Source organism: Elgaria multicarinata, chromosome 2 (assembly GCF_023053635.1).
Source record: "Elgaria multicarinata webbii isolate HBS135686 ecotype San Diego chromosome 2, rElgMul1.1.pri, whole genome shotgun sequence".
NCBI classification, from domain to species: Eukaryota; Metazoa; Chordata; class Lepidosauria; order Squamata; family Anguidae; genus Elgaria; species Elgaria multicarinata.
Window position 1 is genome coordinate 155124615 of NC_086172.1, and position 26633 is coordinate 155151247.

Here is a 26633-nt window from a genome sequence, read left to right on the forward strand (position 1 = left end):
TGCCATGCTGTTCACCTTCACAGCTGTACCACCGTGGCACCTTTTGAGTTTTCCCACGATAAGCATAGGTGGGCTGGCACTGTTCCACCTTCAGGTGCCATTACCCCAGTGCTTTCTTTGTGATTTCTTTAGGCAGAGCAAGCTTCGGTCATTATGGCACAGTGAAATATCCTCGGATGCTGTGTAATTCAGACTGAATCAGGAGTCTGTATAAGGCACATGTCTTGATACATATATCTATCTATCTATATCTATATATATCATGTACATATATAAAAGACTAACATTGGTTCATTAGAGTCAAGGAGTGGTTGGGTTTTGTTTTGTTTTGTTTGTTTGTTCTACATTTAATTCCTGTCTTCAAGTAATGATTTGTTTTCGTGTTCCCTTTCTTTGGTTTCAGTGGGGATGGTGCCATTCTCCAAGTCCATGTGCTGCTCAATAAACTCAGTGAGAACGGCAGTACTCGAATGCTCCGAATGGCAGCCTTTCTCGGAATCCTCTTCCTTCTTATCTTCATCTAAGGAGTAGTTCCGGAAGGTCTCGTAGATCTTCCGTACGTCTTCTGGGATGCTCTTTTTCAGATCTTTGTTTTTTCTCTTGGTCAGCTTGGACGAAGAGCCAAACTTGTTGATGATGTTGTCCTCGGACGCCCCCTGCCCATGTTTGCTCAGCTGCTCAGACCCTTTAAGGCGCAAGTTGTTAGGCTTGTTGTTGATGCTTTCCTGAGATGAAGCCTTGAAGTGGCCGCTGTCCAAGGCAGCAAAGACGCAACGTTTTTCCGGGGAGAGCATATCCAGCGAGTGGGCTCTCTGGTCCAGCCCAAGACGCCGGCGCTCCATGCTCCGAATGGTGGCCGCCCGCTGGAGCTTGTCATGGATCTCCACGCTCAGCCGCCGCCGCGTTTCCCTGAACTCCGCAGTCACATTAGCTTTCCATTCAGCCGCGTGGGCTTTGATTTCACCAACCTGTTGGGGAAGAGTGGGGTGGGATTACAAAAGCCAAGAGAAAGAGCCTAGGAAATCTCAGAATATGTTTTTTTTTTAAAATAAATAAATAAATAAATAACAATATTTTTCTTAAATATAAAAAACCCTCCGTTGTAGATCCTTAAAAATACACTACACTGATGAGATTATTCATTTGACTTCCAAATGTCTCTTGTCCTATTCTTATATTGCATTAATATTATTTAAAGTCATGCATTTAGAGCCAAATGGAAACAATGTTAGCCAAATGTCTCCTTTCATGCAAGCTGCTAAAAGCATAGGAGACCAATTGGTACGAAGCTCTGGCATCTCATGACAGCTGAATCCTAAACTATTGTTTCGTACAGTACACCAAGCTTAAATAATAATGGGGAGGAGGAGGAAATTACGACTGCAGCATTAAATTGTAAATTGTGATTCTTCACAATAGGCTAGTGTATGTTTTGAATTGGCTGGGTTGCCTAGAAAACTGTGAGATTGGTACATAGCATAAATAAATATACATGTACACTTCTTCCTTCTTTTTTGACGATAAGAGCTTTGGTCATCAAAGGGCTTCGAGAGCCAGTCAATTTGGCATTCTTTTGCTTTTCACCACACAGGATCAATCTTATAGCTCTACCAAAGTGCTGCCAGAAAGAATGCTGAAAAGCAAGTTAAACAGATCTGAGGGGGGCGGTCCTTCTCTGCATCCCAGCTGTGGCGGAGGCAAGAGCGTTTGGACCATGCAACAGAGCCTTCTCTGTGGCTGCACCTAAACTTTGGAATTCTCTTCTGAAGCAGGCCTGGTTGCACACACCCACACCCCTCCCCTCCCCCAGTGCTTGTCTTCCACTGCTTTTATTTAGATAGGCTTTTAAACTACTTGCTTAGAAATCTGTAATGCTGATCTGATGGTTTTTATTGTTTTACTACCTGCCAAGATTGTGTTTTATTGATGCTTTTGTTAAGCTTATTTTTAACAACCGAAGATGGGGTATATATCTTCTTTAAAAAAAAAACACCAAACAAACAAATGCAAATTAAAACTAGCACTAAGGTGACATGAAAGGCCCTCCAAGATCCATCATTTACCAGTAGTTACCTCCTCTTTCGTTTTCTTTGAAATAACCCGTAGCCAATCTCCAATCATACTGAGGACGGCAGCAAAGTAAGCAAGGCCCACAAGAATCCAGAACCATACCAAGGGCTTATACCATTCTCGGTAAAGGATTTCAGAATTTCCTCCTGAAGTGAAAAAAATAAAAAATAAAATCCTTGGTTCATACTCTGGATCTATTTAGATATAGAAACCTCTAAGCCAACCTCTTCCCCAGCCTAGCGTCCTCCAGATGTTCTGGACTACAACTCCTAGCATTCCTGACCTTTAGCCATGGAGTTGAAGGGAGTTGAAATCCAAAACATCTGGAGGGCACCAGGATGGAGAAGTCTGGTCTAAGGATACAACCATGCTTCATCAGTATTTATTAATTTATTAGATTTATATACTGCTGACCATATTTTAATATCTCTAAGCAGCTTACAAGAAAATACAATACAAAATGCATTGTGATATACATTAAAATACAATTAAAATATATAATAATTAAAATAAATAATAATTGCTAAAGTATTTATCTAAAACATTAATAAAAACATTAAAACTAATACAATATCATAATTAACAAACTGGGCTGCATATTCACCATTTCCTCAACCACTCCCCCCCTCCCAAAATTGCAGATAAACAAGTGATTGCTCATTATGGCAAACAGGTCACAGCTTGGTGAACTGATACCCTGTCAAGATCCGAGGATCTCTTTACCATTCCTGATGTAAGATTTCAAGTTTACAATAAGACCCCAACAGAGTAACCCTCTTGCATGGGAGCAAGACTCCCATGTCAGTGGGGTGGTGAATCCGCTCCCGGTTTCAATAAGAACTCTAAAGAAGCTATGACTGGTTCTGACTGAAACCCGGAACGGATTCACCGCCCCACTGACATGGGAGCCACCATCCGCCTTGGAGGAATCTCTGGCCTTCCAGACGTTTTGGATTCCAATTCTCATCACTCGCAACCAACAGGACTAATGGTCATGGGTAATGGGAGCTGTATCCAACAACCTCTGGAAGTCAATGGGCTCCCCGCACTTCAGCAGGATTTTTATTTTAAAAAAGAAAGAAAGCAAAAAGCAAAATGTTGACAGTTGAAAACGAATAGGGAACAAACTGCATTGCAGGACCTATAAGAGGTCATCTTAAAAGTCCCCCCCCCAGCGTTTAAAGTTTGGGGAATTAAATGCCAAAGCCTATATCCCCAGGTAGACTTAAATCACAATTAACTCATAATGCAATAAATTAAGAATAAGCCCTTTTTCGACGTTCCAATCTCAGCTGTTTTGTTTGTTTTTGTTTTGTTTAATAAAAGACAATTAACAGTACAATCCTATGCATGTCTACTCAGAAATCTGCTCCATGGAGATAAATGAATTTTATTCCCAGGTATCTGTGTATATACTTACCTGGACTAAGTCCCATTGAATGCAATGGGACTTGCTTCTGAGTAGACATGCCTAGGATGGCGATGTAAGTGTCCTTTCTTTAGAAAGAGCCACCATGAGTAGACAGACATCCCAATGGAACTCAGTGAGTACTTTGGAATAGGCATGCATAGGCTGTGCTGTAAATGCCATTCATTTAGAAATGGCTGCAGGGAGAATTCAGGAATTTTTATTTCTCTACCACGGTTCAGTCTTCCCTCCTTCACCCGCTGAACTTTTGCCGTTTTACAAGCTGTTAGCAATCTGAAACATTCCAGTGGTGCCTTCTACCCAGCCTGTACATGAGCGTGCTTACAATGATGAAAGGCTCATATAAAAACTCAAGCATAACATTACTGGCGGAGGACTAAACATTGTTGCTGATTTCAAATCTCTCTCAACATACCCAATGTGTCACTATAGCTTTATGGCTTTCAAGGTAAGAAAAGGGCAAGCGGTTGTGCTCTGGTTCTATGATTGCAGTGAAGTTATTCTGATCACACGTGTCCCAGTGGGAAATCACCTTAAAGCAGATGAAAGCGATCTGTTGTACGTGCTGCTGCTTTCCTCCCAGCTGTTCAATTCTCTGTGTCTCTCCGCCACCTTTCTCCCTGCCCCACCCCCAAATTTATCAACAGGACACCTTCATTTCCAAATTAATAAAGGATTCAATTCTGGTGTAAATCAACAAATGTCCACTGATCTACACCTTTGCATTAGTCTATCATCTGCAGGTCTGGCAGGTGCCAACATTGTATTGCTTTTAGTGCCTCCTGATAACATCATTGTTTCAAGAAGCTTTCCCAGAATAACCGTCCATGGCTTAATCTGTATCTGTTTTGTTTTTTAATGTAATTTTTAATGATGTTTTTATTCTGTTTTTATTCTTACGTCATTTGTTCACTGCTCTGAAACCCTTGGTTAGGGAGCAGTATAGAACTATTGTAAATAACTAAATTAATTATTATTTTTTTACAACCAGCTGTTTTCAAGGAGGATCAAAGGCAGAGCAATAGGTAGATTAGGACACAATCCTATCAGGACTCCCATCAGCCTCTGAACTCGGTCGCTGATGGGGATCCTATGCAGAGCAGGAAGAGCATGGAGGTGGACCCTGCAGCTCTTCCCTGCATTGCCTCCCCTACTAACTGGTATAGATCTCTTTGAGCTTCTCTAAATGAGCTATTTATAGCACGCTCATTATTGGCCACTCACAGAAGTTTGCAGCTCCATTATGTTATGTTGTTAACAGCCAGGACATCTTCCATGATATCCCCTGGAAATCACACATTTGAAAACACACACAAATAATGTGGTACTATCCAGAAAAAGTCCACTACTAGTTCAAACACAATGTGGCTTTTCTGAGAAGGGAACCAATCATGTGGTCAAGTTGATGGAGGGCATCACGATAATGAGATTGCTGCAAGGTGGAAAGTCACAGTAAGGTGCGAGATTTTTCCTGTGTGGAGAAGCTCTTTGGGTTCAGCTCAGCTTCAAGCATCTTCCCTTCATCATAGCCAAGGGTGGGCAGGGTGTGTGGAATGCTATTTTCTTCTCTCTCTCTCTCTTTCTCTCTCTCTTCAACGTCCAACCCAAAATGATACCTTTGCTTATTGGTAATTGACGAGCAGAGATATTTATAGCTCAGTCTAGCAGTGTTCTCATCCTAGCAAGTACAGAGCATTCACACTGCACGCACCTCATTTGCATCCAATGTTGGGTCTCTATAATGGTGCAGATGTAGGGCCAAGAATTCTATTAAGGATGGAGAGCACAATTTGCAAGCTGGCTCTTAAAAAGCGGCTGTCCATTTGGTTTGAAATATGTATATCCATTTTGCAAATACTGTGGAGTGGTCATTTGGGCTGACAGCTATTATTTATACTTATCTTTATTCCACTTTAAAAAAAAACCCAAAAATCATTTCTGTTGTTCTTTGGTTGTTATTAGAAAATATTACATATGGAATAGAAAAGCTACATCCACTTATGTGCATCATTTAGCTGCTGTTGATTCCCAGTAGAGGATATCACACAGTACTATTTAGTAGGGCTATGCACTCCGCTCCACAAATCCAGAGGTTCGACGAAGCGCCGTTGAAGCTCCGATCTTGTGGAGCGGAGTGGGGATGGTTTTAAAACTGTTGGATACCCATGGAGTGGAGCAAAGGTCATGTGGAGCTCTAAAACACTTCAAAGGTATCCAACTTTCCCCCCGGCTTTGTGAGGGTCATTTTAACTTGTTACAACATTGGTGGACTAACTGAACACCTCTCCATATTAGGAAGACACTGAGGGGGTGATAGTTTTGAGATTGACATCCGTGGCTAACCAATAGCCACAGTGTCTTCCTTGTCTCCCACCTCCAATCACAGTGCTTAAGGGGAGGGATTGCAAATGATATAACCATTTGTCCTGGCCCTGGAAGAGTCATTCCTTTGCTAGCTCCTGGAGCATTAGAAGGAAAGGAGAGAGAGAGCTTCTGCTTGCTCTGTGTCCCAGTCTCTGCTTGATTTGTGCTAGTAGTTCTGTGTCTGTGTCAATTATACCCCCCCAAAATCCCAAGTTCTAAGCCCCTTATACCCACTCCACACTCCCCCTTAGTTGTTATTGAGCATGTGTGTGTGTGTGTGTGTGTGTGTTGTACTGTTACCCCCAGTAAAAAAAAAATATTTCCATTCCAATCCTTCTTAAAATCCTTTACCTTACATTTCATCCCACACCCCAGTGTCTTGCCGAGGGCAAGGCTCCCCCCACACCCCTTCCCCAACCTCTGGGAGGTGAAAGAGTCAGTTTACACTGGATCAGTGGGGCAAGGGCAGAGGGGGCTTCAAAATGCAGATAGGGAGGTGACCAGGACCATCAGATAGTTGCTGGCTCTCAATGACCAGCCCTTTCTGATGGAGGAGCAGGAAGGCTTTCATTGTCTGATGGCTCTGGTGGCCCCCCAATACAAAATCCCCTCGTGCACCACCTTCTCTCGCAGGGTGGTACCATCCCTGTATTGGGGCTGCAGGGAGCACATGGCGCAATGATTGGAGGGTGCTGAGGGCACAAACGCCCACTTCACTATGGGCATCTAGCCCAGCCGTGGTGGCCATGCATACTTCTCCCTTACCAGCCATTGGGGGGAGAGGAGGGGGATCATGGAGACAGAGCATCATTGGGCCCTGCTCCATGCAGAAGTCTTTGACTGTTCACACAGGTTGGTGGAGGTTCAGTGGGCCATAGACCACATGGTGGAGGGGTGACTGTCTGGCAGGGACCAGCTCACACACGGTTTCATGGTCACCGACAGTGGTGCGAACATGGTCAAGGTGGTGAAGGATGCGGAGTTCAAGGGAATCCGGTGCATGGTGCACAAGTTCCACCTGATCATCTGGGATGCCCTGGGGCTGGGGGCTACCGGGAAGGAACCCGTTTCCAGCAAGATTCGCTCTATCGCCCACCTGCATCAAGGGAGGCCAGCTGCTTAGGGAGAGGCAGGCAGTGCTTTGCCTCCCACAGCAGAGGCTGCTGCAGGACAACCCCATGCAGCAACCCTCAATGTACCTGATTGAGCAACAATGGCTGGTTGAGCAACAAGATGTGATCCACCTTGTGTCCAGGGCGGTGGAAATAGGCGTCAGCACCAACTTCACCAGCCGTGACTGGGCGCTCATTAACCAGCTGTTCTCCATGCTCGAACTCTTCTTCTGTTCCACGGAGATCGTGCGCTCATCGACTGCCCTCCTTCAGCCAGGTGCTCCCCCTCATGCAGACCCTCAAACCAAAACTTAAGCGGATGGAGGCAGGGTCCACGCTGGCAGGCCTGGCTTCGCCGTTGTCACCAGAAGCACGGGCACTGGTGACATGGCTCTTGGAGGGCATCAGGTGATGGCTGGATCCCCTCTACCAGCAGACAGCATATGTCTTTGCCGGGATGTGCAACCCAAGGGTGAAGAGGGGTGCCTGCCTGCCTGCCTGCCTGCCCTGGAATACTTCTCTTGCCCAGTGGAAGGAGGAGTTGGTGGGGAAAGTGAGGGAGGCCCAGAGACACAGGCCGGGTGGGGAGCCGGAAGGTGCTGGCGTGGCGGCAGCCAGACATTCAACCTCCCCCTCTTCCTCCACAGAGGGGACACTGAACAGCAGTGCCAATGAGAGGTGGCCGCTGGCAGCTGGGCAGGCACACAGTGGGGGAAGACAGAGATGATGTGGCTGGAATCTCTGTCATCTCTGCCAGGGGAGGAGGCCAGACTACACAGTACAGATTTGGTGGACACCTCGGTGAGCTCCTTCCTCCAGGAGCCCCGGGAGGATGTGTCCTGTGACCCCCTGGCATACTGGGCAGCCCACAGCCAGATGTGGGAGGACCTGGCGATGGTAGCCTGGGAACACCTCTTGTGCCCTCCAACCAGCATTCCCAGTGAGCGTGTGTTCAGCATAGCTGGCGAGGTTGACACACCTCACCGAACCACACTGGAACCTGCATTGGTGGAGCAGCTGGAGTTCCTCAAAGTAAACCTCCCACTCTTGGGTTTCCCAAGGCTGGACCCACAGATGGAGTGAGTGCCCAGCATCCTCTTAAAATGATGTGGGTGGCAAGCCAGCCTCTTGGGGCAAAGCCATGAGTGCATCTAGGTTGCCTTCTGCCTCTCCCTCCACCTCATGCCAGCCAGCCAGTGCCTCTCCTCCCCTCCGTCTCTGTTTCCCGATGGTCCAGCGGGGCTGGGCATTCCTGCATTGGGTGGATTCCTGCATTGAGCAGGGAGTTGGACTCAATGGCCTTATAGGCCCCTTCCAACTTTACTATTCTATGATTCTATGATCTGTTCTCTGTGGCCAGGGGAAAGATGCCAGCTTAATGCGTGGTCATGTCCAAGGACACTTCTTTAAAAAAAAAACCACAGCCTCAAAGCCTCTCGACTCCGATGCACTTTAAAAATGTCCTGGGGGCAAGCCAGCCTCTTGGGGCAAAGCCATGGGTACATCTGGCTTGCCTTCTGCCTCTCTCTCCACCTCATGCCAGCCAGCCAGCCAAAACCTCTCCCTCTCTCTGTCTCCCGACGGTCCAACCAGGCTCTGATGCATTTTAAAAAGTGAGGACCCAACCTGTTTGCCTCTTAACTGTTTGACACCCTCTTGCTCTCTCTCCTCAAAGTTCTTTTGAACTTTCTTTCATGGTACATATTGACTATCAATCAGCTGCAGTGTGAAAGTGCTGCAGGCATTGTGAGTAACTGTGCTCCTATATCTGTCTCTAGAATCAGGCAGGCTCTTTATTGCAGTAAAACATATCATCATCATCATTATTATCATTGGCCGGCTGGGCTTCCAATGGGTAGGTGTGCCTCCTCCTCCTCCTCCTCCTCCTCCTCCTCCAAACCTCCTCACCTCTCTGAAGGTGCTGCTGTTGTTGCTTGACCTGCTCCAATGTGCCCACCTGGCATGGCTGGTTTGTGCGTTTGTGGCTTGGATTCATGGTACTCAGCTGCATTTTGAAAGTGCTCCTGGCATAATGAGTTACTGCGCTTCTAACACTGCCTTTCTGGTCAGGCAGGCCCTTTCTTTCAGTGAAACTTCTTCTTCTTCTTCTTCTTCTTCTTCTTCTTCTTCTTATTATTATTATTATTATTATTATTAGCTGAGCTGCTTACACAGTGCAGTCAGTCAACTCTGCAAGGGACCCTGAAAATCCTCCTCCTAGCCTCCTCTTAAGGGGATGCCTATGTCTCTTTCTTCCTATGTTTCCCACCATCCTTGGGTCACTTATGTTGCTGCTTGCTTGATTTGCTTCCTCCTAGTGCCGTGATCCTGTCATGACCACTCATTAGTATGGTACCATCCAAAATGCTACATGCATGTTCCCATCAGCCCGTCTGGCAGGGCCATTTTGTGCATTTTATTAGAGTCAGGCAGGCTCTTTATTTGTTGTTGCTGCTGTTGTTGTTGTTACTACTACTACTACTACTGCTACTACAATCATTAGCGTTGGCTGGCTGGCTGTGTTTCCAGTGTGGAAGGATGGACCCTGTGTATAAGTCTTTTTTATTTTTAAATTTATTTATTTATTAAACTTGTGTACTACTCAAGGTGCTAGACCCCAAAGAGGAGGTTTTACAACCTGAGTTTGCACTTTAAAATTTTCCTAAAAATCCAGGCATGAACAGATCTGCTTCCAACGTGGCACGACTAAATCCCTATTAAAGAGCTATCACAGCTGCCAAATTTCATCTTTTTATCTTTAAAAATAATGATGTAAGCATTTTTGTTACTTTCTATAGACTACAATGGAGCAGTAATGCAAACTTTTAAAAAAATCCTAAAAATCAAGGCATGAACAGATCTTATTCCAACTTGGCTTGGCTAAATCTCTACTTGAGCTACCATGGTGCCAAATTTTATCTCGTTATCTTTAAAAATGACAGAGATGTAAGCATTTTTGTTACTTTCCATAGACTACAATGAAGCGATTATCTGAAAATGGAGTGGAGCTTTGGTGGTTAATCTGATGAAGCAGAGAGAAGGGACGGCTCCAAAAATCGGATTGAAGCAGCACATCATCGAATTTCGAAGTGGAGCAGAGCTGTTCTGCACAGCCATACTATTTAGCCGATTGATTTGCTCATTCATTTCTTAGGCATTCATTTCTTGTGCAAAGTTCCCTTTTCCTCTCAAGATCAAACCACCCCCTTCCTGCACTAACTCCTTCACCTTCTTTCTCTACCCCAGAATGAACCTGTAAATGATTCCCTTTCCCCTCCAGGCTTTAATCCAACAGAAGCAGCTGGGCTGTGAATGCACAATACAGACGGGTAAGAAATTCACTCTGTCAAGGTTTTTTACCCATCGTACACCTCCCAAGCCTTTAAGCGAACTGAGATAGAGTTGCAAACAGAAATCCACATTATTCTAAGTTTTGCAATACAGTTCACCTTGGGGAAAATGCACACAAAAATGCATATTAGGGGAAGTACACACATATGTGTATATTTGAGAACTGGTTGTACAAAACTGCATTGCAGCACCGTGAAGTGCTGGAACAGGGGTGGAATGCATACGTTTAAAAGACCAGCACAAATGCATACACTGGGGAAAATGCACACAAAATAGTACATTTCCCAAATGGGATTTTAAAAGAAAATCGATCACAAGCATTGGTGGGAGCGGGATGGAATGAGCTTGACCTTAAAAAACCGATGATCTCGTGAAGAATGAAATTGATAAACACGCTCTATCCCTAACGTGAAATCCTGTTTAAAAAATTAAATCCTTGAAACTTGAGAGCTACTAGAAACAACCTCTGATCTTTGCATGCTGTTTTCTCCCTAATCTTTCTGTGTGTTTGGACCACTGTAGTACCGATCCCTGGACTTCTACCTGACTCTGCTTTTGGATTGTGTTTTTACTTTATTGTTTTCCTGGCTTTTGACACTGGCTGTGCCTCAGATCTCACTCTTTAAAATCCCCTATGTGTCTGATAAAACCCTGCCTGACCATTTGCCTCCTAAACTGACCACTTAGAAAAGAGCCAGGACTCAGTTTACAGCAGGATACTGTCCCTTACCTACCTGTATCAGAATTGGGCCCATCTGCAGCCTGTCTTGGAGCTTGGCCAAGGTCTGACACCTGTACACTGCAACCCTCTGCAAACACAACTCCTGAGTCAGTTGAGAATATAGCAGTGCAAGCCTGCTTTCAAGCTCCTATTGCTCTAAGATGGATTGTGTTATAGATCTACTTGACAATCAAAAACACATTCTGCCAAGCACATGAATTTCAAAATATATCATTAATGCTGTACAATTCAAGAAGATATCCACTTTCTTCTCCCCCGGAAATGTACCAACAGGCATTTACTTAGTCAAGCGTCTCACCTGCCACAAAATCCCCAAAGCCAACCGTGGTCAGAGTGACGACTACGAAGTAAAAGGAGTCCAGAGCTGACCATTCTTCAATATATTTGAAACTGACTGCTGGAATGGTGACAAAAACGACGCAGCCGGCCAGAATGAAGAGAATGGTTGAGATCACTCGAATCTTTGTCTGACTCACTTGTTTCTTCTGAAAAAGAAAATGAGAGGAAAGAAACACTGTCTGTACTTTTTGCATTTCATTTCCCTCTGACAACACAGTTTATGAGCTTCTCTACACCAAGCGATTTATTGCATGCTCGTATTGGCCACGCACGGAAGTTTGTGGATCCATTACACTACGTCGTCAACATCCAGGCCCCTCCCTCACCTTTTCAGGTGTACCTCCACTTCAGAAAACACCAGAGATAATCAAGTGTTCAAATAACATGTGCACAAACCGTCGTGTGTAATGCTGTAGTGTGATATTTCATTTTAAGAATCACTACTTCTAAGGAACATCCAAATCAGCGCCTAGATTATGATGATTGTTAGCATCACCTTTCCCATTACCCTCCTTCTCAACTGTTTATCTGACTCAAAGCAGGCATGATGCAAAACAGAAATGAAATCTTTGTCATTTCGAGTGGAACGTTATGCATTTTTTTAAAGTGTTGGGTTCATAGGTATTTAAGCACTACTGTATTTCTTCGATTCTAAGACGCACTTTTTCCCCATATAAACATCTCTAAAAATGGGGTGCGTCTTAGAATCGCGGGTCATTTATTATTTCTTAGAATCAAAGCTTTTTTTCTGTTGGTGGTACTGAAATTAGTGTGCGTCTTACAATCGAAGAAATAAGGTATATTGTTTCAAATTTCTAGTCACTATGATGATTTGTGCAAAATGTGAGCAAGGAAAAGGGAGCAATGATCATTGGCCCAGGTTCAACTTAAGCTGCTGTTTGAGCTTTAGCTATTAAGCGGTATTAAAATGCAATAAATAAATAAATAAATAAACAAACAAACAAACTTCTGGTGTTTGGAAAGTGTGAATAGGTCTTTACTTCTAAGGAGTAGCATCTATTTCAATCTCTCATTTTCACAGAGAGACGCCAAGGTAGCACAAGTGGTACAGCAAACGCTTCATTGTGCATTCAGCCCTTGTTTGTTTCCTGCCTCTGTGAGGCAGGAATAATTGCTTTGGGCTCATAGGACCATTGCAGTGAGTGAACTGGGATTTAAAGCGGTGTGATTAACACCACGGTTAATGGGGAGTCACGCAAGTCAATCTCCATGTTGCACTCGGGGAAAAATCCTTTCAAAACAGCAGTTCCCTATCTTTTGCAAGCCAGGACAGGTGTGATATCAATTCGTAATATCTTTAGGTTAAAGTTAAGAGTCTTAAAAGGGCAAGCACCACTGCTGTTGAACACAAAGACCACACTGCTAAAAGAAAAACAAAAGACGACGAGTTAACCCTTGGGCCCTTGAGCATAGTTATCAGGTTGTGGCTTGGACTAGCCATACTCCATGCCTCACTGGCCAGTAGCCTGAACTCTTGACAGAACACTGCATGGGTAATTTCATAGTTCTCAGATTCCCTGTCTCCATTTTTGTCCTTGTTTTTACTCCCTTTTCATACCTGGGGAAAGCCACTCTCAACAAGAATACCTGGCATTTATATAAGACTAGCTGATATACTCGGCGTAGCTCGGGCCCCCTAAGATATATGTCTGTGAGGTAATAATCTTAAAGTAGCAGGCCGATGCTAGGCCTGTGAGTTAACTTTTAAATGGATTAAAGTTGTATCTTTTTTACCTCTCTCACCCTCACAACAACCCTGCAAGGTAGGCTAGAGCTGTGATGTAACTTTAAAACAAATTAAATTTGTCTTTTTTCTCTCTCAGACCTGACACATGGGGGTGCCACCATGATTTTACTTGTACCCACAGAAAACAAAAACTACAACTCCCAGCATGCTTTTCGCCATGGCGCCGACTTGCCCAATGGAAGTCCTACCACTAAGAATTAAGGTCTGGCTGAACCAGTCCATGCTGCACTGTGCATTCGGTGCCTGTAGGTAGGCCAAGAGAGAGCTGGCCAGCTGACTGACAGTTAAATCGGTCGTTGCCATTGGCGACAGCCCTGGAGTTGCGTCCTCCTCCTCTACTGCTCTTGATGGTGCCTAGTGACAATGGGCCAAGGATGGAGAGCCACTTCCTGATAATGGCTGCCGAAGCCTGATAAGTCTTTCCTCCTGCCCAAGGCATGCTACGAGTTGTATGTATAAGCCTAAGTCTCTGAATAATGTGTTAATCTTTGAACACCATCTGAGGTGTGGTGGGAGACAACTGGAGAGTGGGTCATCTTAGGTATGGCACCCTGCTTGTGGATTTCTTTTTCCCAGGCAGGCTTGCCTAGTGACTGCATTAATGGATTTTAAGTACCAAATGAGTTTTTATTATTATTTTCCAAGGCCTTTTAACTTGATGAGATTTTTTATGCTGTGCTCCCCCCGTCATAATTAAACCGCAATATTCCAAGACTTATGCAGGAATTACTGAATAACATTTATGATTTTTATGTAAAAGCCTGATTATACCATTGAAACAGAAGAGTGACTGGAGGAATGACTGATAGCTGAGGCTAGAATTGAAAGGAGGGCAGAGTTAGTGGCAGTTGGAGAAAGTCAGGTAGAAGGAGAACTAAGACAGTTAGCGAGAGTTCAGGAAAGTGGGAGCTGAGTTAGGATTGAGAGATAATGACCTTGTTTGCTCAACCATGCTTTATTTAAAACCAGCCACTTTACATGCCAGTACTACACCTCCCAGCATGCCCTTGGCAGCCTGCAGATGCCCACGTCCTCTGAGTCATTCTCTGAGCCATCCTCCTCGATAGAGCATTTAGGAGTAGCATCACCAAAGAGGGGAAGGAAGTGGCTGTTAATGGATGCACCCAGTTCCAGCCAATCCTGCTGGGACTGCCTTGGCCTGTGCTTCTCACCCACCAAGTGGTTCATCAGGAGCCTGTACTGAAGGGCTGGGGCTGGGCCAGGCACTTCCCCTTCTCTGTCAGGTCTGTTTCTAGGCATACGCAGCGTGCCTCCCCTTCCTCCCTCTTAAGGGCAAAAGCTGTGCGCTTGCTTCCCCCAGATTCTGAGAAAACAGCGATATCGGGACAGCTATTCCAGGTTAACACTCCCATAAATTAGGGTGACCATATGGAAAGGAGGACAGAGCTCCTGTATCTTTAACAGTTGTATTGAAAAGGGAATTTCAGCAGGTGTCATTTGTGTGCATGCAGCACCTGGTGAAATTCCCTCTTCATCACAACAGTTAAAACTGCAGGAGCCCTGCCTTCTTCATTAAGATACAAAAGAATAATGCCTCTGGGAAACTTCCAGAAGTGTGATTCTACTTGCCAGCAAAACATGCACTCTCTGCCTGTCCTGGTCCAATGAAAAAGGCTGCAATTTTGGGTTTTGCTGGCTGTGGCAGAGGTAATGGGGGGGTGGAAAAATGGCAGGGGAAGCACATTTGGTCCATATGTTGCCCACCCAAGTTAGAGGCTGGCAAGGAAAGAATCATCCATTCCCAGTTATCAGCCCTACCACTTTGCCCCAGGGTCTGGTGTAGGTCCTCCCAGTGCTTGATTTGCAGAGCCACCTTCAGGCATGGTGGATCAATTCCATAGTCCCTTGCAATTCAGGGAATGCCATGCAGAGATTAGGCTGTAGCAAGAGGCCCTCCTATTGGCCCATAGATATATGCAGGTACAGCTATAGATTAAAGGCCTGACCAGCACCTTGAACCACTATCCTCTGGGGATTCTGACCTCTACCCTCAGAAGAGGCTCCAGACTTGGTAGGAGAAGACTCAGCCCCACTACAAGGCTTCTATATCCCCAGGACCCAGTTCTCCAAGGGGGCAGGCCCCCTGCATCCAGAGAAAGTTCCATTACTCTTCTCAGACTCTGAGGACTTGGGCCATGAAGAGACCACAATCACTTCCACATTGCTGCAGTCTGAGGCTGCTAAAATAAATAAGGCCCCTTTAAAGGTCAAAGCCAAGGCAGAGGTAGAGCTAACCAGCCTAGATGCCAGTAACTTCCTATTTAGGTCTCAGTCTCACTCTGATCATTGTTGGAGCAACATGCATACAATCCTGTTTGGCTTCCAACGCTACCTGGAGCTTTCTGTGAGTGCTGATATCTTTCTGACTTGCTTCCTGAGAAACCTGATTCCTGGTCAAAGTCTGTTATCCAGCAGAACCCTGCAACCAGCCTATATCTCAGAGCACCACCAGAGCATCATCATTGTGGCCTTTCTTTCCTGTCATCCACTTGATTACATGACTCTTCAGTACACACAAAATAGCAGATGAAGTGAATACACTATTCCTGGATTACTATTTCAGACTGCGGGTAAAGGGTAGCTTGACTGAACACTCCTTCCATATAAAAAACTCCTGCCACACAGAAAACCAGATGTCAGGAAGAAGAATTCTAGCCTGGCCTTTTGCTTGTTGCTGTTTTGTATGTACAGGAAATTGTTGTTTTTCTATGGAGAAACATTCAACTGTGTGATTACCCACCTGTTGACCAAAGCGGTCCAGGCCAGGAACAGTTTCACCACCTCCTCTGCCATTTGTGTGAACTAGGTGTAGATTATATTTAAAAAAAAAAACCCACCACCACACAATTTAGGATGGCAAGTTTTAATAAATGAAACTAATATCCTTTTCTTTCTTTTTTTAATGTATTTTCTTCTGCAGAGTTAGAAAACATCCTAACGAAGGATATGATTAATATTAATTGCAGATGCTTACAGAGACAGCCTCGTGGGAGTCGAGAGGTATGCCAAATGAAGACGTAGGAAGCGTATTCATCTGCAGATCTTAAAAGTATTGTAGTTTTTAAAAGCATTTATAAATTATATATGGAGAGAGCTGGGCAGGCTAAAAAGCAGACCACATTGAACTCTGGAAGATATACGTGGAAGGGATACATCCTACCAGCAAACTGAGACGCTGATGCTCTGCTGTACACTTTTAATCCTAAGCGCCCAGCCTGGGGTGCACGCGAAGGAACATAAGAAGAACCATGCTGGATCAGACCAAGGGTCCATCTGGTCCAGCACTCTATTCCCACAGTAGCCAACCAGGAACCCACAAGGAGGACACAGATGCGATAGCACTTTCCTACCCATGTTCCCCAGCAACTGGTATACACAGGCTTACTGTCTGAGATACTGGAGGCAGCACATAGCCATCAGGACTAGTAGATATTGATAGCCTTCTCCTCCAGGAATTTATCCAACCCCCTTTTAAAGCAATCCAAATTGGTGGCCATCACTCCACCTTGTGGTAGAGAATTCCAAAGTTTAACTATGGGCTCATCTACACCAAGCAGCATATTGCACTATGAAAGCGGTATATAAAAGGCAGGAGCCACACCAAGCAGGATATAGCACTATGAAAGCGGTATAAGAGCGGTATATGGTATGTGTCAAAGGGCCCCAAAAGTTGTCAGTGCACTTCAATATTGCTATAAAGCAGTAGTGTGGCTCCTGCCTTTTATATACCGCTTTCATAGTGCAATATCCTGTTGGAAGAGGTACTTCCTTTTATCTGTCCTGAATCTCCCACGTACCAGCTTCATGGAATGATCCTGGATTCTAGTACTATGAAAGAGGGAGAAACATGTCTCCCTATCCACATTCTCCACACCATGCATAATTTTGTACACCTCTATCATGTCTCCCCAAAGATCACTTGAAGCAAAGTAGTTATCCCTCCCCACTGCTAAGGACACAAGAAGAGCTCTGCTGGAAGACTGCCTTGCATGTGATGGAGTTGGGGGTCACTGTTTCATAGTCAGACCAGATCCCAAGTGCCACTCAAGATTAAATCAACCGTTGTTTCTCTGCTTGTTGACTGCATTACTTTTAAGGCACAAACATGGATCACTGTATAGATGCTTGGTCAGACTCTGCCTCATCTACATGGAATCGTCATATTTTGGGGGGGGGGGGTTGGGTTACAGTCAATGTTATGATAGCTGAATTCACTCATTATTAAAGCATGTCTTCCTTTGGGGGTGGGGGTGGAGTTACCTCCTTGATTTCTTTCTCCATCTCAAAAACATCCTGAGTTTTGGTGATGGAGATGCTAATATGTCCCATACTACAGCACTTCTTTGGTCTTTTATGTCTACCAGGGATGGAGAAACATACAATGTTCCATTTCATTGAAGTTTTTCTGAATTCTTCCTCAAAACTTATTTTGCCTTACTTGTGTTCCCAAATGCAAGCATTTTTTTTCTGATCAGGAAAAATGCACATTATTGGACAGGAAACAATGCACATTTTCAAAAGTGTGTAATTTTTCCCAATTGAAAAAAAAATACACTATTTTCCCAACCAAAAATGTGCATAGGCTATCGTGTGAAAATGCGAATTATGTAGGATCTGCACAAATGTGCTCCTCCCCCAAAAATTGGATACACTTGTACACATTTTCAGAGGTGCACATTTGCATAAAAGCATGCTTTTGAAAACAAATGTTCAGAAATTGTAAAAAAAAAAAAAAAAAACCACCCAAGAATTGTGTTCCTGCTCGTGTTCGGGATTTGCGAACTTGAACGAAATTCTCATACATCCGTAATTTCTACCTAGAGTGAATCTACGGATGAATTTGTTACTACTATTTCAAATTTCCTGCACTTGTTGCCCTTTGATGTACTTGGACATTTCTAGACACACACACACACACACACATATATACATACATATATATACAGGGATTCTAACAAGGCCACCAGATGTCAGAGATTATCATTATATCTAGATTCTCTTCAAGTTAGCAAGCACTCCAATTCAGCCATCTCCATAAACTGCTTGTATATATACCTACAGAAGTATAACAAATACATTTGAACACACCTTGAAGGCATGGTTATGACATAAGTGATGATTCTTATATCACAGTCCCTTACCGTGAAACATTTTCCACGAGGGTGCCTGCCCTGCCATTAGAATTCAAGATTAAAAATAGATTTATTTCAATCTTACTCGAAAAACTTTTTCCACTCGTGCGATCCCCTTCCCAAAGATGGTCCCAAGTTGGTCACCAATGCCGGCTAGCAGAAAGCCAAAGAGTGGAATCCCAAAGATGGCGTACAAAATACAGAATATTTTTCCACCTTCTGTGCTTGGGGCAATGTTTCCATAGCCTGTTGAAAGAGAGAGAGAGAGAGAGATTATTGCATCTCTCGTTTCTGAAAATGCATTGAAGAAAGAAGGAGAGAAGCTAAACAATAACGAATTATACAAGCAAAAGGGAAGAACTTCCTTTTATTCTCCAGGGTCCCACGCTTCCTCAGGTCTGTGCCATATATAGAATTTTAAACATCTCACTTGTCTTGTGGTGTTGGGATAGAGAGTAAAAATGGTGCACGGACAGCATTATTACTGCTTCATAGTCCCCTTACTTTGAGTTATACAGCTTGGAATCCTAATTCTGGCATTATGTATTGAACATATAAGTATTCAATTTGATGCTAATCCCCTAAGCAAAATTTACTTGTTGGGATTTCATTTTTTCTCCCTTTTGTTCAAATATTATATTTATTGAGAAGCTTTTTAAACGTGTTGAACGTGTGCAACATATTAAAACAAAATTATATACTGAAACAAAAAAAAAATAAAAACAAAAGGAGTTGAATCCTTACTGACAAAGTAAAACTAAGATACGGTCAAGAGTTCTTGGCATACAAATACAAGCGTCTGAGTCACATAAAGATATGCCTAGCCCATTTTAGAGATGTATTTGAGCAAGTGTTCAAAATGGCTAATGCTGCTGGAATACCACAGGGTAACATAAGGTAAAAGTGATATTTGGGGGAGGTTTGCACAATACACAGAAACAAACCAACAAACTGAATATTTTATTTTTATTTATTCATTTATTACATTTCTATACCGCCCAATAGCTCTGGGCGGTTCACAAAAATTAAAAACATTCAAAGTATAAAACAACAGTATAAAACCATAATATAAAATACAATATAAAAGCTCAACCAGATGAAAAGAGCAGCAATGCAAAATTGCAAATTTAAAACACCAAGTTAAAAAAATTTAGACTGTTAAAATGCTGGGAGAATAAAAAGGTCTTCACCTGGCATCTAAAAGCATATAATGTAGGTGCCAAGCGAACCTCCTTAGGGAGCTCATTCCACAGCCAGGGTGCCACAGCAGAAAAGGCCCTCCTCCTGGTAGCCACCTGCCTCACTTTCTTTGGCAGGGGCTCGCAGAGAAGGACCCCTGAAGATGACCTTAGGGTCCGGGCAGGTACATACGGGAGGAGGCGTTCCCCCAAGCCGTTTAGGGCTTTAAATGTTAATACCAGCACTTTGAATCGGGTCCGGACCTGGACTGGCAGCCAATGAAGCTGGAAAAGGACTGGTGTGATGTGGTCTCATCAGCCAATCCCTGTTAGTAACCGTGCTGCCCTGTTTTGTACCAGCTGAAGTTTCTGGACCATTTTCAAAGGCAGCCCCACGTATAACGCATTGCAGTAATCCAAATGAGAGGTTATCAGAGCATGGATAACTGTAGCTAGGCTATCTCTGTCCAGATAAGGGTGCAGTTGGTATATCAGCCTAAACTGATAAAAGGTGCTCTTTGCCACTGAGTTCACCTGTGCCTCAAGTGACAGTTCTGGATACAAGAGCACCCCCAAACTACGGACCCGATCCTTTAGGGAGAGTGCAACCCCGTCCAGGACAGGGCAAACATCACCATGCCGGACAAATGAACCAATAGAGAGCTGCAACTAACCCTGTATATTCTGTAATTTTGCTCTTTTATTCTTGTGTTTTTAACTGTGTTGTTTTAATTAAGTTTTTGTTTTAAACATTTTTTAGCTCCTCTGATGGTAAGCTGCCCCGAGTGTCATTTTCTTGGTAGAAAGATGGGGTACAAATCAAAATAAATAAATTTGATTGCCCCTCTATGATGCACATTTTCAGAGGCTACTTTCTCAGATTTGCACATCACATTTTTAGTTGTCCAACTAAAAATAAAACCCTTTGATTTGCAAACAAAAGTGCAATGTGTGGAAAGACCCAGAGACAGCTTTGGTCAACGCCCAGTTGCCTATTTCTCACTGTGATGGCGGTTGATTAAGTGGAGAGTTCAACATATAAACTTCACAAATTTTGTGGCAATGCCTATAGATGATTTGGCAGCTGTTCCCATCCAAACACTTATTTGTTCCCTGGGTAAGAGGAAACATTAGCAAATTCTTTTAAGTAGGAGTATTGAGTACAATGATCCACAACTGTTTTCTGCACAGAAATTCACAGCAGAACATTTGCACTACTAAAAGGAACCCTGTAGTGGTTCTTTTTTCTTTCTTTCCACTGCACTATAACTCCTCTGCAGTAGCCACCAAAGTCCATATAACAGCCATTAGCACTTTGTTCAAAGTGCATTATCCCTACCTGAGCAATACTGAAATGTGTGGTTGGTGTAGATGTGGTTGTTTGAGCTGTCAAGATGCTAGGACATCTCTTTAGTTAAGTCAGCTCTCAGAAATGCTCTAGTAAAATGGGGGGGGGGAACAGAACCACCACCCTAGACGTGTAGGGATGAGGGAGAAAGTGAATACAAATGTGTATATTAGGGGAAGTAAAATGCAAAAACGCATCATGTTAACTGAAATGGCTTACAAGAAATGTGTACAGTAGGTTAAAAATGTACAAAAATGCATTTATTAGGAGAAATTCACATGAAAATCTGTATACATCTTTGTACATGCTTTTAAAAAAAACTTATGCAGGAACAACTTAAAAGTTGGAGAAATGTGAAAACCAAAATTTACACACTCATCCACCCCTATAGAAGGTGAGGGCTCTTCCAGATGACTGCTCTCCCATACACCAGTGTCAACAGCTTTAAAGAAGAGGTGGGGCAACAGCAATGTTTTGGAAGAGACGCTATCCAATGCAAGGGGTTGCTGCTACCAAGGCTGGTTTTGCATGGTGGTTGCTCCGGTGCCCACCTTGGTCCTTCTAGGTTATCTGGACAACAATGAGCAGTGCCTTGATCAGCAGGCCTTGTGCAAGTTGTAGGTGTTGGGCTCACGCATAGTGAATCCCTCCTGAAGCCCCACCTCCTCCCTCATGTGCCCCGATTGGCCACTCTGTCCTCTTCCTCCTCCCCACTGCTGGCAAAAGCTTAAGCATGCGGATGCACCTGGGCCATTATTATTATTATTATTATTATTATTATTATTATTATTATTATTATTGGCTAAGCTGCTTACACAGTGCAGTCAGTCAACTCTGCGAGGGACCCTGAAAATCCTCCTCCTAGCCTCCTCTTAAGGGGATGCCTATGTCTCTTTCTGCCTATGTTTCCCACCATCCTTGAGTCACTTATGTCGCTGCTTGCTTGCTTCCTCCCAGTGCCGTGGCGCATTAGCATGGCACCATCCAAAACGCTGCATGCATGTGCCCATCAGCAGCAACAGTCTCAGCCCATGCACTCTCTCCTGCTTCCTACAAGCGGCCTCCCTTCCTTGGAGTTTGTTTAATATGATCTTAGGGGAAGGATAGTGTGTTGTTTTACTGTAACAGTTTTAGGCTGCTGTACTATTGTATTTTGCAGAAATAAAGAAATATTTTTTAAAAATAAAACATTAACTGCAGGGGAAAGGAGACCATAGGGAGTGGGTCCGGAGATTTCGCTGGCATTGTAGCGCTTCAGGTGAAAAGATACATGAGCTGAAAGAGAGCAAGAACGCACAGAAATGAAAGTGCCCAACGTTCAACTCACTAAGGAAATGGAGGGCGAAAACACGGATGAGAACTGGATGAAAAAAGTAGGTGTGATGGAGCCCACAGACACAGAACTATTCTCACAGATCAAGAAGAAACTGAGACACAGAGCAAGCAACCTCTCTCTCTCTCTCTCTCTCTCTCTCTCTCTCTCTCTCTGGGCTCAACTACACCAAGCAGGTTATTCCACTATGAAAGTGGTAAGAAAGCGGTATATAAAAGGTAGGAGCCCCACTACTGCTTTATAGTGGCATTGAAGTGCACTGCAGGATCTACACTACTGCTTTATAGTGGTAATGAAGTGCACTGACAACTGTTGGGGCCCATGACACATCTACACCAAGCGGGATATTGCACTCTGAAAGTGGTATGAAAGCAGTATATGGTATGTGTCAATGGGTCCCAACAGTTGTCAGTGCACTTCAATACCACTATAAAGCAGTAGTGTGGCTCCTGCCTTTTATATACCGCTTTCATACCACTTTCATAGTGGAATATCCTGCTTGGTGTAGATGAGCCCTCTCTCTCTCTCTCTCTCTCTCCTCTTTCCTTCTAACGCTCCAGGACCTAGCAAAGGAATGACTCTTCCAGGGCAAGGACAAATGGCTATATCATTTGCAATCCCTCCTCCTAAGTACTGTGATTGGAGAGGGGAGACAGAGAAGACACTGTGGCTATTGATTAGCCATGGATGTCAATCAAAAAACTACCTCTTATCCCCTCAGCATCTTCCTAATATGGAGAGGTGTTCAGTTAGTCCACCAATATTTAACAAGTTAAAATGACCCTCACAAAGCCGGGGGGAAAGTTGGATACCGTTGAAGCGTTTTAGAGCTCCACATGACCTTTGCTCCATGGTGTCCAACAGTTTTAAAACCATCCCCACTCTGCTCCGCTTTAACACAGCTTTGTTGAACCTTCGGATTTTTGGAGCAGAGCCCACAGCCCTTAACTCTACTGTATTCTTATATAACATTATTTAGGTTATATAACATTATTTAGGTTTTTTAGATGCCTGTCTCAAAAAGGTCTCAAATCAACTTACAACAACAAGATTAAATCACAAACAATTTAAAACAGCTAAAAATAATTATACGCTAATATACTACCACCCCTTTAAAAAAGCTAAAACATCAATGATAACCATAAACAATTCAACTGGTTTTATTTCTTTTGTTACTTGTCTATACTGCTCAATAGCCAAAGTTCACTGGGTAGTTTACAAAGACTAAAAGCCTTAAAAATACAGTATTATACACATTATAAAAACTATTGGCATATAAACATATAAACAGACCACACATACACACACATGCACACACACGTAATTTTAAATACTTAAAAATAAGAAAACCCAAGACCTGGTGCATTAAAGGGCCCATCATATGCCATCCAATGCCTGATAATAGGGGGAAATATTAACCTGGTGCTGAAAAGATGACAGTGTTGGCTCCAGGCAGCCCTCAATGGAAAGAAAGCCACAACTGGGGAGTCACCACCAAAAAGGCACTCTCCCTTTTTGCCATCTTCCAAACCTCCTTCAGAGGGGGAGGGTTTCCAACGCTTATCCTAATTTATAGGTACTTCATCAGGTATTGGGGCCCTGAGCCATGTAAGTTAATGTAGATTAAAGCCACTACCTTGACTTGGGCTAATCCGCCAATGAATAAGGTTTGCATTTCAATGACAGCCTGGATAACTCTCAGCCATCAGATTTGACATTCCATGAGAAAGGTGATCAGGCATCACACAGAACATAGCAGAGCCATTTCACGGAACAGACTCTTCCTCAACCAACCCAAATGTGAACTTGTGACCAATGGCTCCATTCAGAATCTGGCAAAAGGAGTCGGGTCTGTTGCCAGGATATAGCTCCAGGAACAAGACAGTACACCTAAAAATGGCGCTCCCTACTATAAAATGTATTTACAGCTAGGCTATTATCTTGCCCACAGTTTTAATAGAGTTCACAAGAGCTCAGAACTTAGTTACTTTTAAAACCTACAGAGCCCACAATTTCCACCAGTTCTTCATGGAGCTAGGTTCCTGATGACACCTAGCCTTCAATTAATCTGAAACACAGTTTGGGCAGCATGGCAGGACGTAAACAGCTTGCTGAAGGAAAGCCAGCAAAAGTCCTGCTTCATCATTCGAACACCACCACTGCAAATGAACTTTCTAAATTGGTTCCTGACGGGAGAATGACTCACCTGGTTAATCTCATTTTCAGGTTGGAGTTGTGAATTGCACTGGTTCTTTATCACATATTACACCTAGTGAAATTTCCATTTCTTACAGTTTGGTTTATATGAATCTTCAAGAGATTCTCTGACTTTATAGCCTGTCTTGCGGTTTAATCTTTTTAAGGCTTATTTCATGCATTGCTAATAGACTTTAGAAAGACGGTGGTTTTTCTTCTTTTTCTTCAAAATACTTCCTCCTCTTGCAGATTAAAACAACACTTTTACAGCCATTATAGGGATAACTGCAGGTTTCAATCTTCCTTATTTTAGAGTTACTACACAGATAATTCACAGAATTTTGTTTCAGTAACAGTGATCTTACTTTGCTTGGTTTTCCGCATCGCTTGATATTTTAAACAGCCACTTTAAAAAATATTAACATCTCAATAAAAGTTTTGCTGTGAACTACCTGGAAGGGGTAAGAGGTCTCTTGATGGAATGACTTGGCAAAACATGTTCTTTAAAAAAAGAAAGAAACCAAAATGTAGATGGGCCCTTAATCACGCTACCAACTGAAAAATAACAGCAATGAATATCTTTGTGGCAGTAAAAAGCTCTGGGAGCATAAGAAAGCTGTCTGTTTGCACGCTGGAAAAGGGGTGTAGATGTTACTAACATTATAAAAGTGTAACACAGGCAGCTAAGAAGATACTGGTGCTTGCATAACACAACAGCCCACTGTGGGTTAATTTACACATGAGGAACTGCAGCACATGCTGACTGGCATTAAAAATATGAGAAGATCCAGCCACGGTTTGCCATGGATTGTTGTGCCATCTAAACCCAAGCCACAGGGGTTATTTGAGGGTTAAAAAACCCTTGCCTAACCCAAGGTCTGTTTTAGGGTTATGCGAAGGTTAATAACACCTGCCGCCTGGGTTCAGATGACAGGACAAGCTACAGCAACTCCCAGCCAGGGCTTGCATATTCATAATGGTGGCTGGCACACACCATAGCCACCAGGTGAATTAAGCCATGATGGGCTGTTGTGTCATGCAAACTGGCCTACTGTTTATAGATTTGCTGTGACAGATTCTCCCTATCTCAAAGATTCTAGCTATTTTCATTGATTCATCATCATCATCATCATTATTATTATTATTATTATTATTATTATTATTAAAAGATTTAAACCATCGCAATGCAGTGTACAAAGTGTAATGTAATGTTTCTATCCTGCAGCTTAATGACATGAATACCAATACATCGGGTTGAATCCAATGTTAGCCCTACTTACCTACTAAAATGAATGGGACCTTAGTCATGACTAATCCAAGCTTCATTCATTTTAATGGGTCTACTCCAAGTAGGACAGACATTGGATTCAACCTGTGCAGTTTAAGGGCTGTTCAGCAGTGTCCATCTGCATAATTCTAACTTAATTCAAATGCCATCAATAATTTTGGAGATGTAAAAATAATACTTCTCATCTTCAGTTAATCCTGCCATTTATATCTTGGTAATATATTTAAGCTTACATTCATTTCCTACCTTAAGATGATAAGGACCGTAGGTGAGTGGTAGAGCACATGTTTTGTATGCAGAAGGTCCCAGGGTTCAATCCCTGGCTTCTCCAGGTAGGGCAAGGAAAGAAAGCTGCCTGAAACCTTGGAGAGCTGCTGCCAATACTAGGGTAGATGAACCAAGGATCTGACTCAGTATAAGGCAGGTTCTTACATTCCTATGTAAGTTGTGAGTGAATCCCAAGACTGGCACTTAGCTCATGGGAACTTCTCACTGGCAAAAGATGGGGAGGCCATTTTTGCCAATTGCCCCTTCTCCCTGCAGCCCTCTATATGCCCATAAAATCTGATCTAAAGGATTGGGGGGGGGGGGGCTCTGGAATTGTGTGGCACAAGGGGCTGATGGAGAATGGGGAATCAACAAAAATCACCTCCCCTTCCATTCCATCACTGGTAGTATTCTCTGAATCAAAGGCCTTTCTGCAAACGGAAAAAGCCCTTTTGGTCATGGAAGGGCATCTCAAGATCCAAGTTTATGTTTTTAATGTTAACACTTATCCTTCTAATATTCTAAGACATTATTGTTTTCTGACTACTTATCTTCTAGGTAATTTTAAAAAAAACATTCATAGCAGCAGACAATTTATTCCAGGGAAGGTTCAGCGAAATCAATTTAGATGCAGTTTTATTGTTTCATTATCCATTGTGTTGTGCTTTTCTTTTCATTAAAAATAAGAAGAAATG

At 43.3% G+C, this 26633-nt stretch overlaps 1 protein-coding gene across 1 annotated transcript in view; it reads right to left on the reverse strand.

The window, feature by feature from the left end:
• Window positions 1-347: 347 nt before the first annotated feature.
• Window positions 348-26633, reverse strand: part of KCNK10 (potassium two pore domain channel subfamily K member 10) — an 80733-nt gene continuing 54447 nt past the window's right edge. The window contains exons 4-7 of the mRNA XM_063147626.1: window positions 18414-18574; window positions 11367-11553; window positions 2074-2216; window positions 348-968 (exon numbers count right to left, since the gene is read on the reverse strand). Coding sequence (XP_063003696.1) covers window positions 348-968; window positions 2074-2216; window positions 11367-11553; window positions 18414-18574 — 1112 coding nt within the window. The remainder of the gene's footprint in view (window positions 969-2073; window positions 2217-11366; window positions 11554-18413; window positions 18575-26633) is intronic.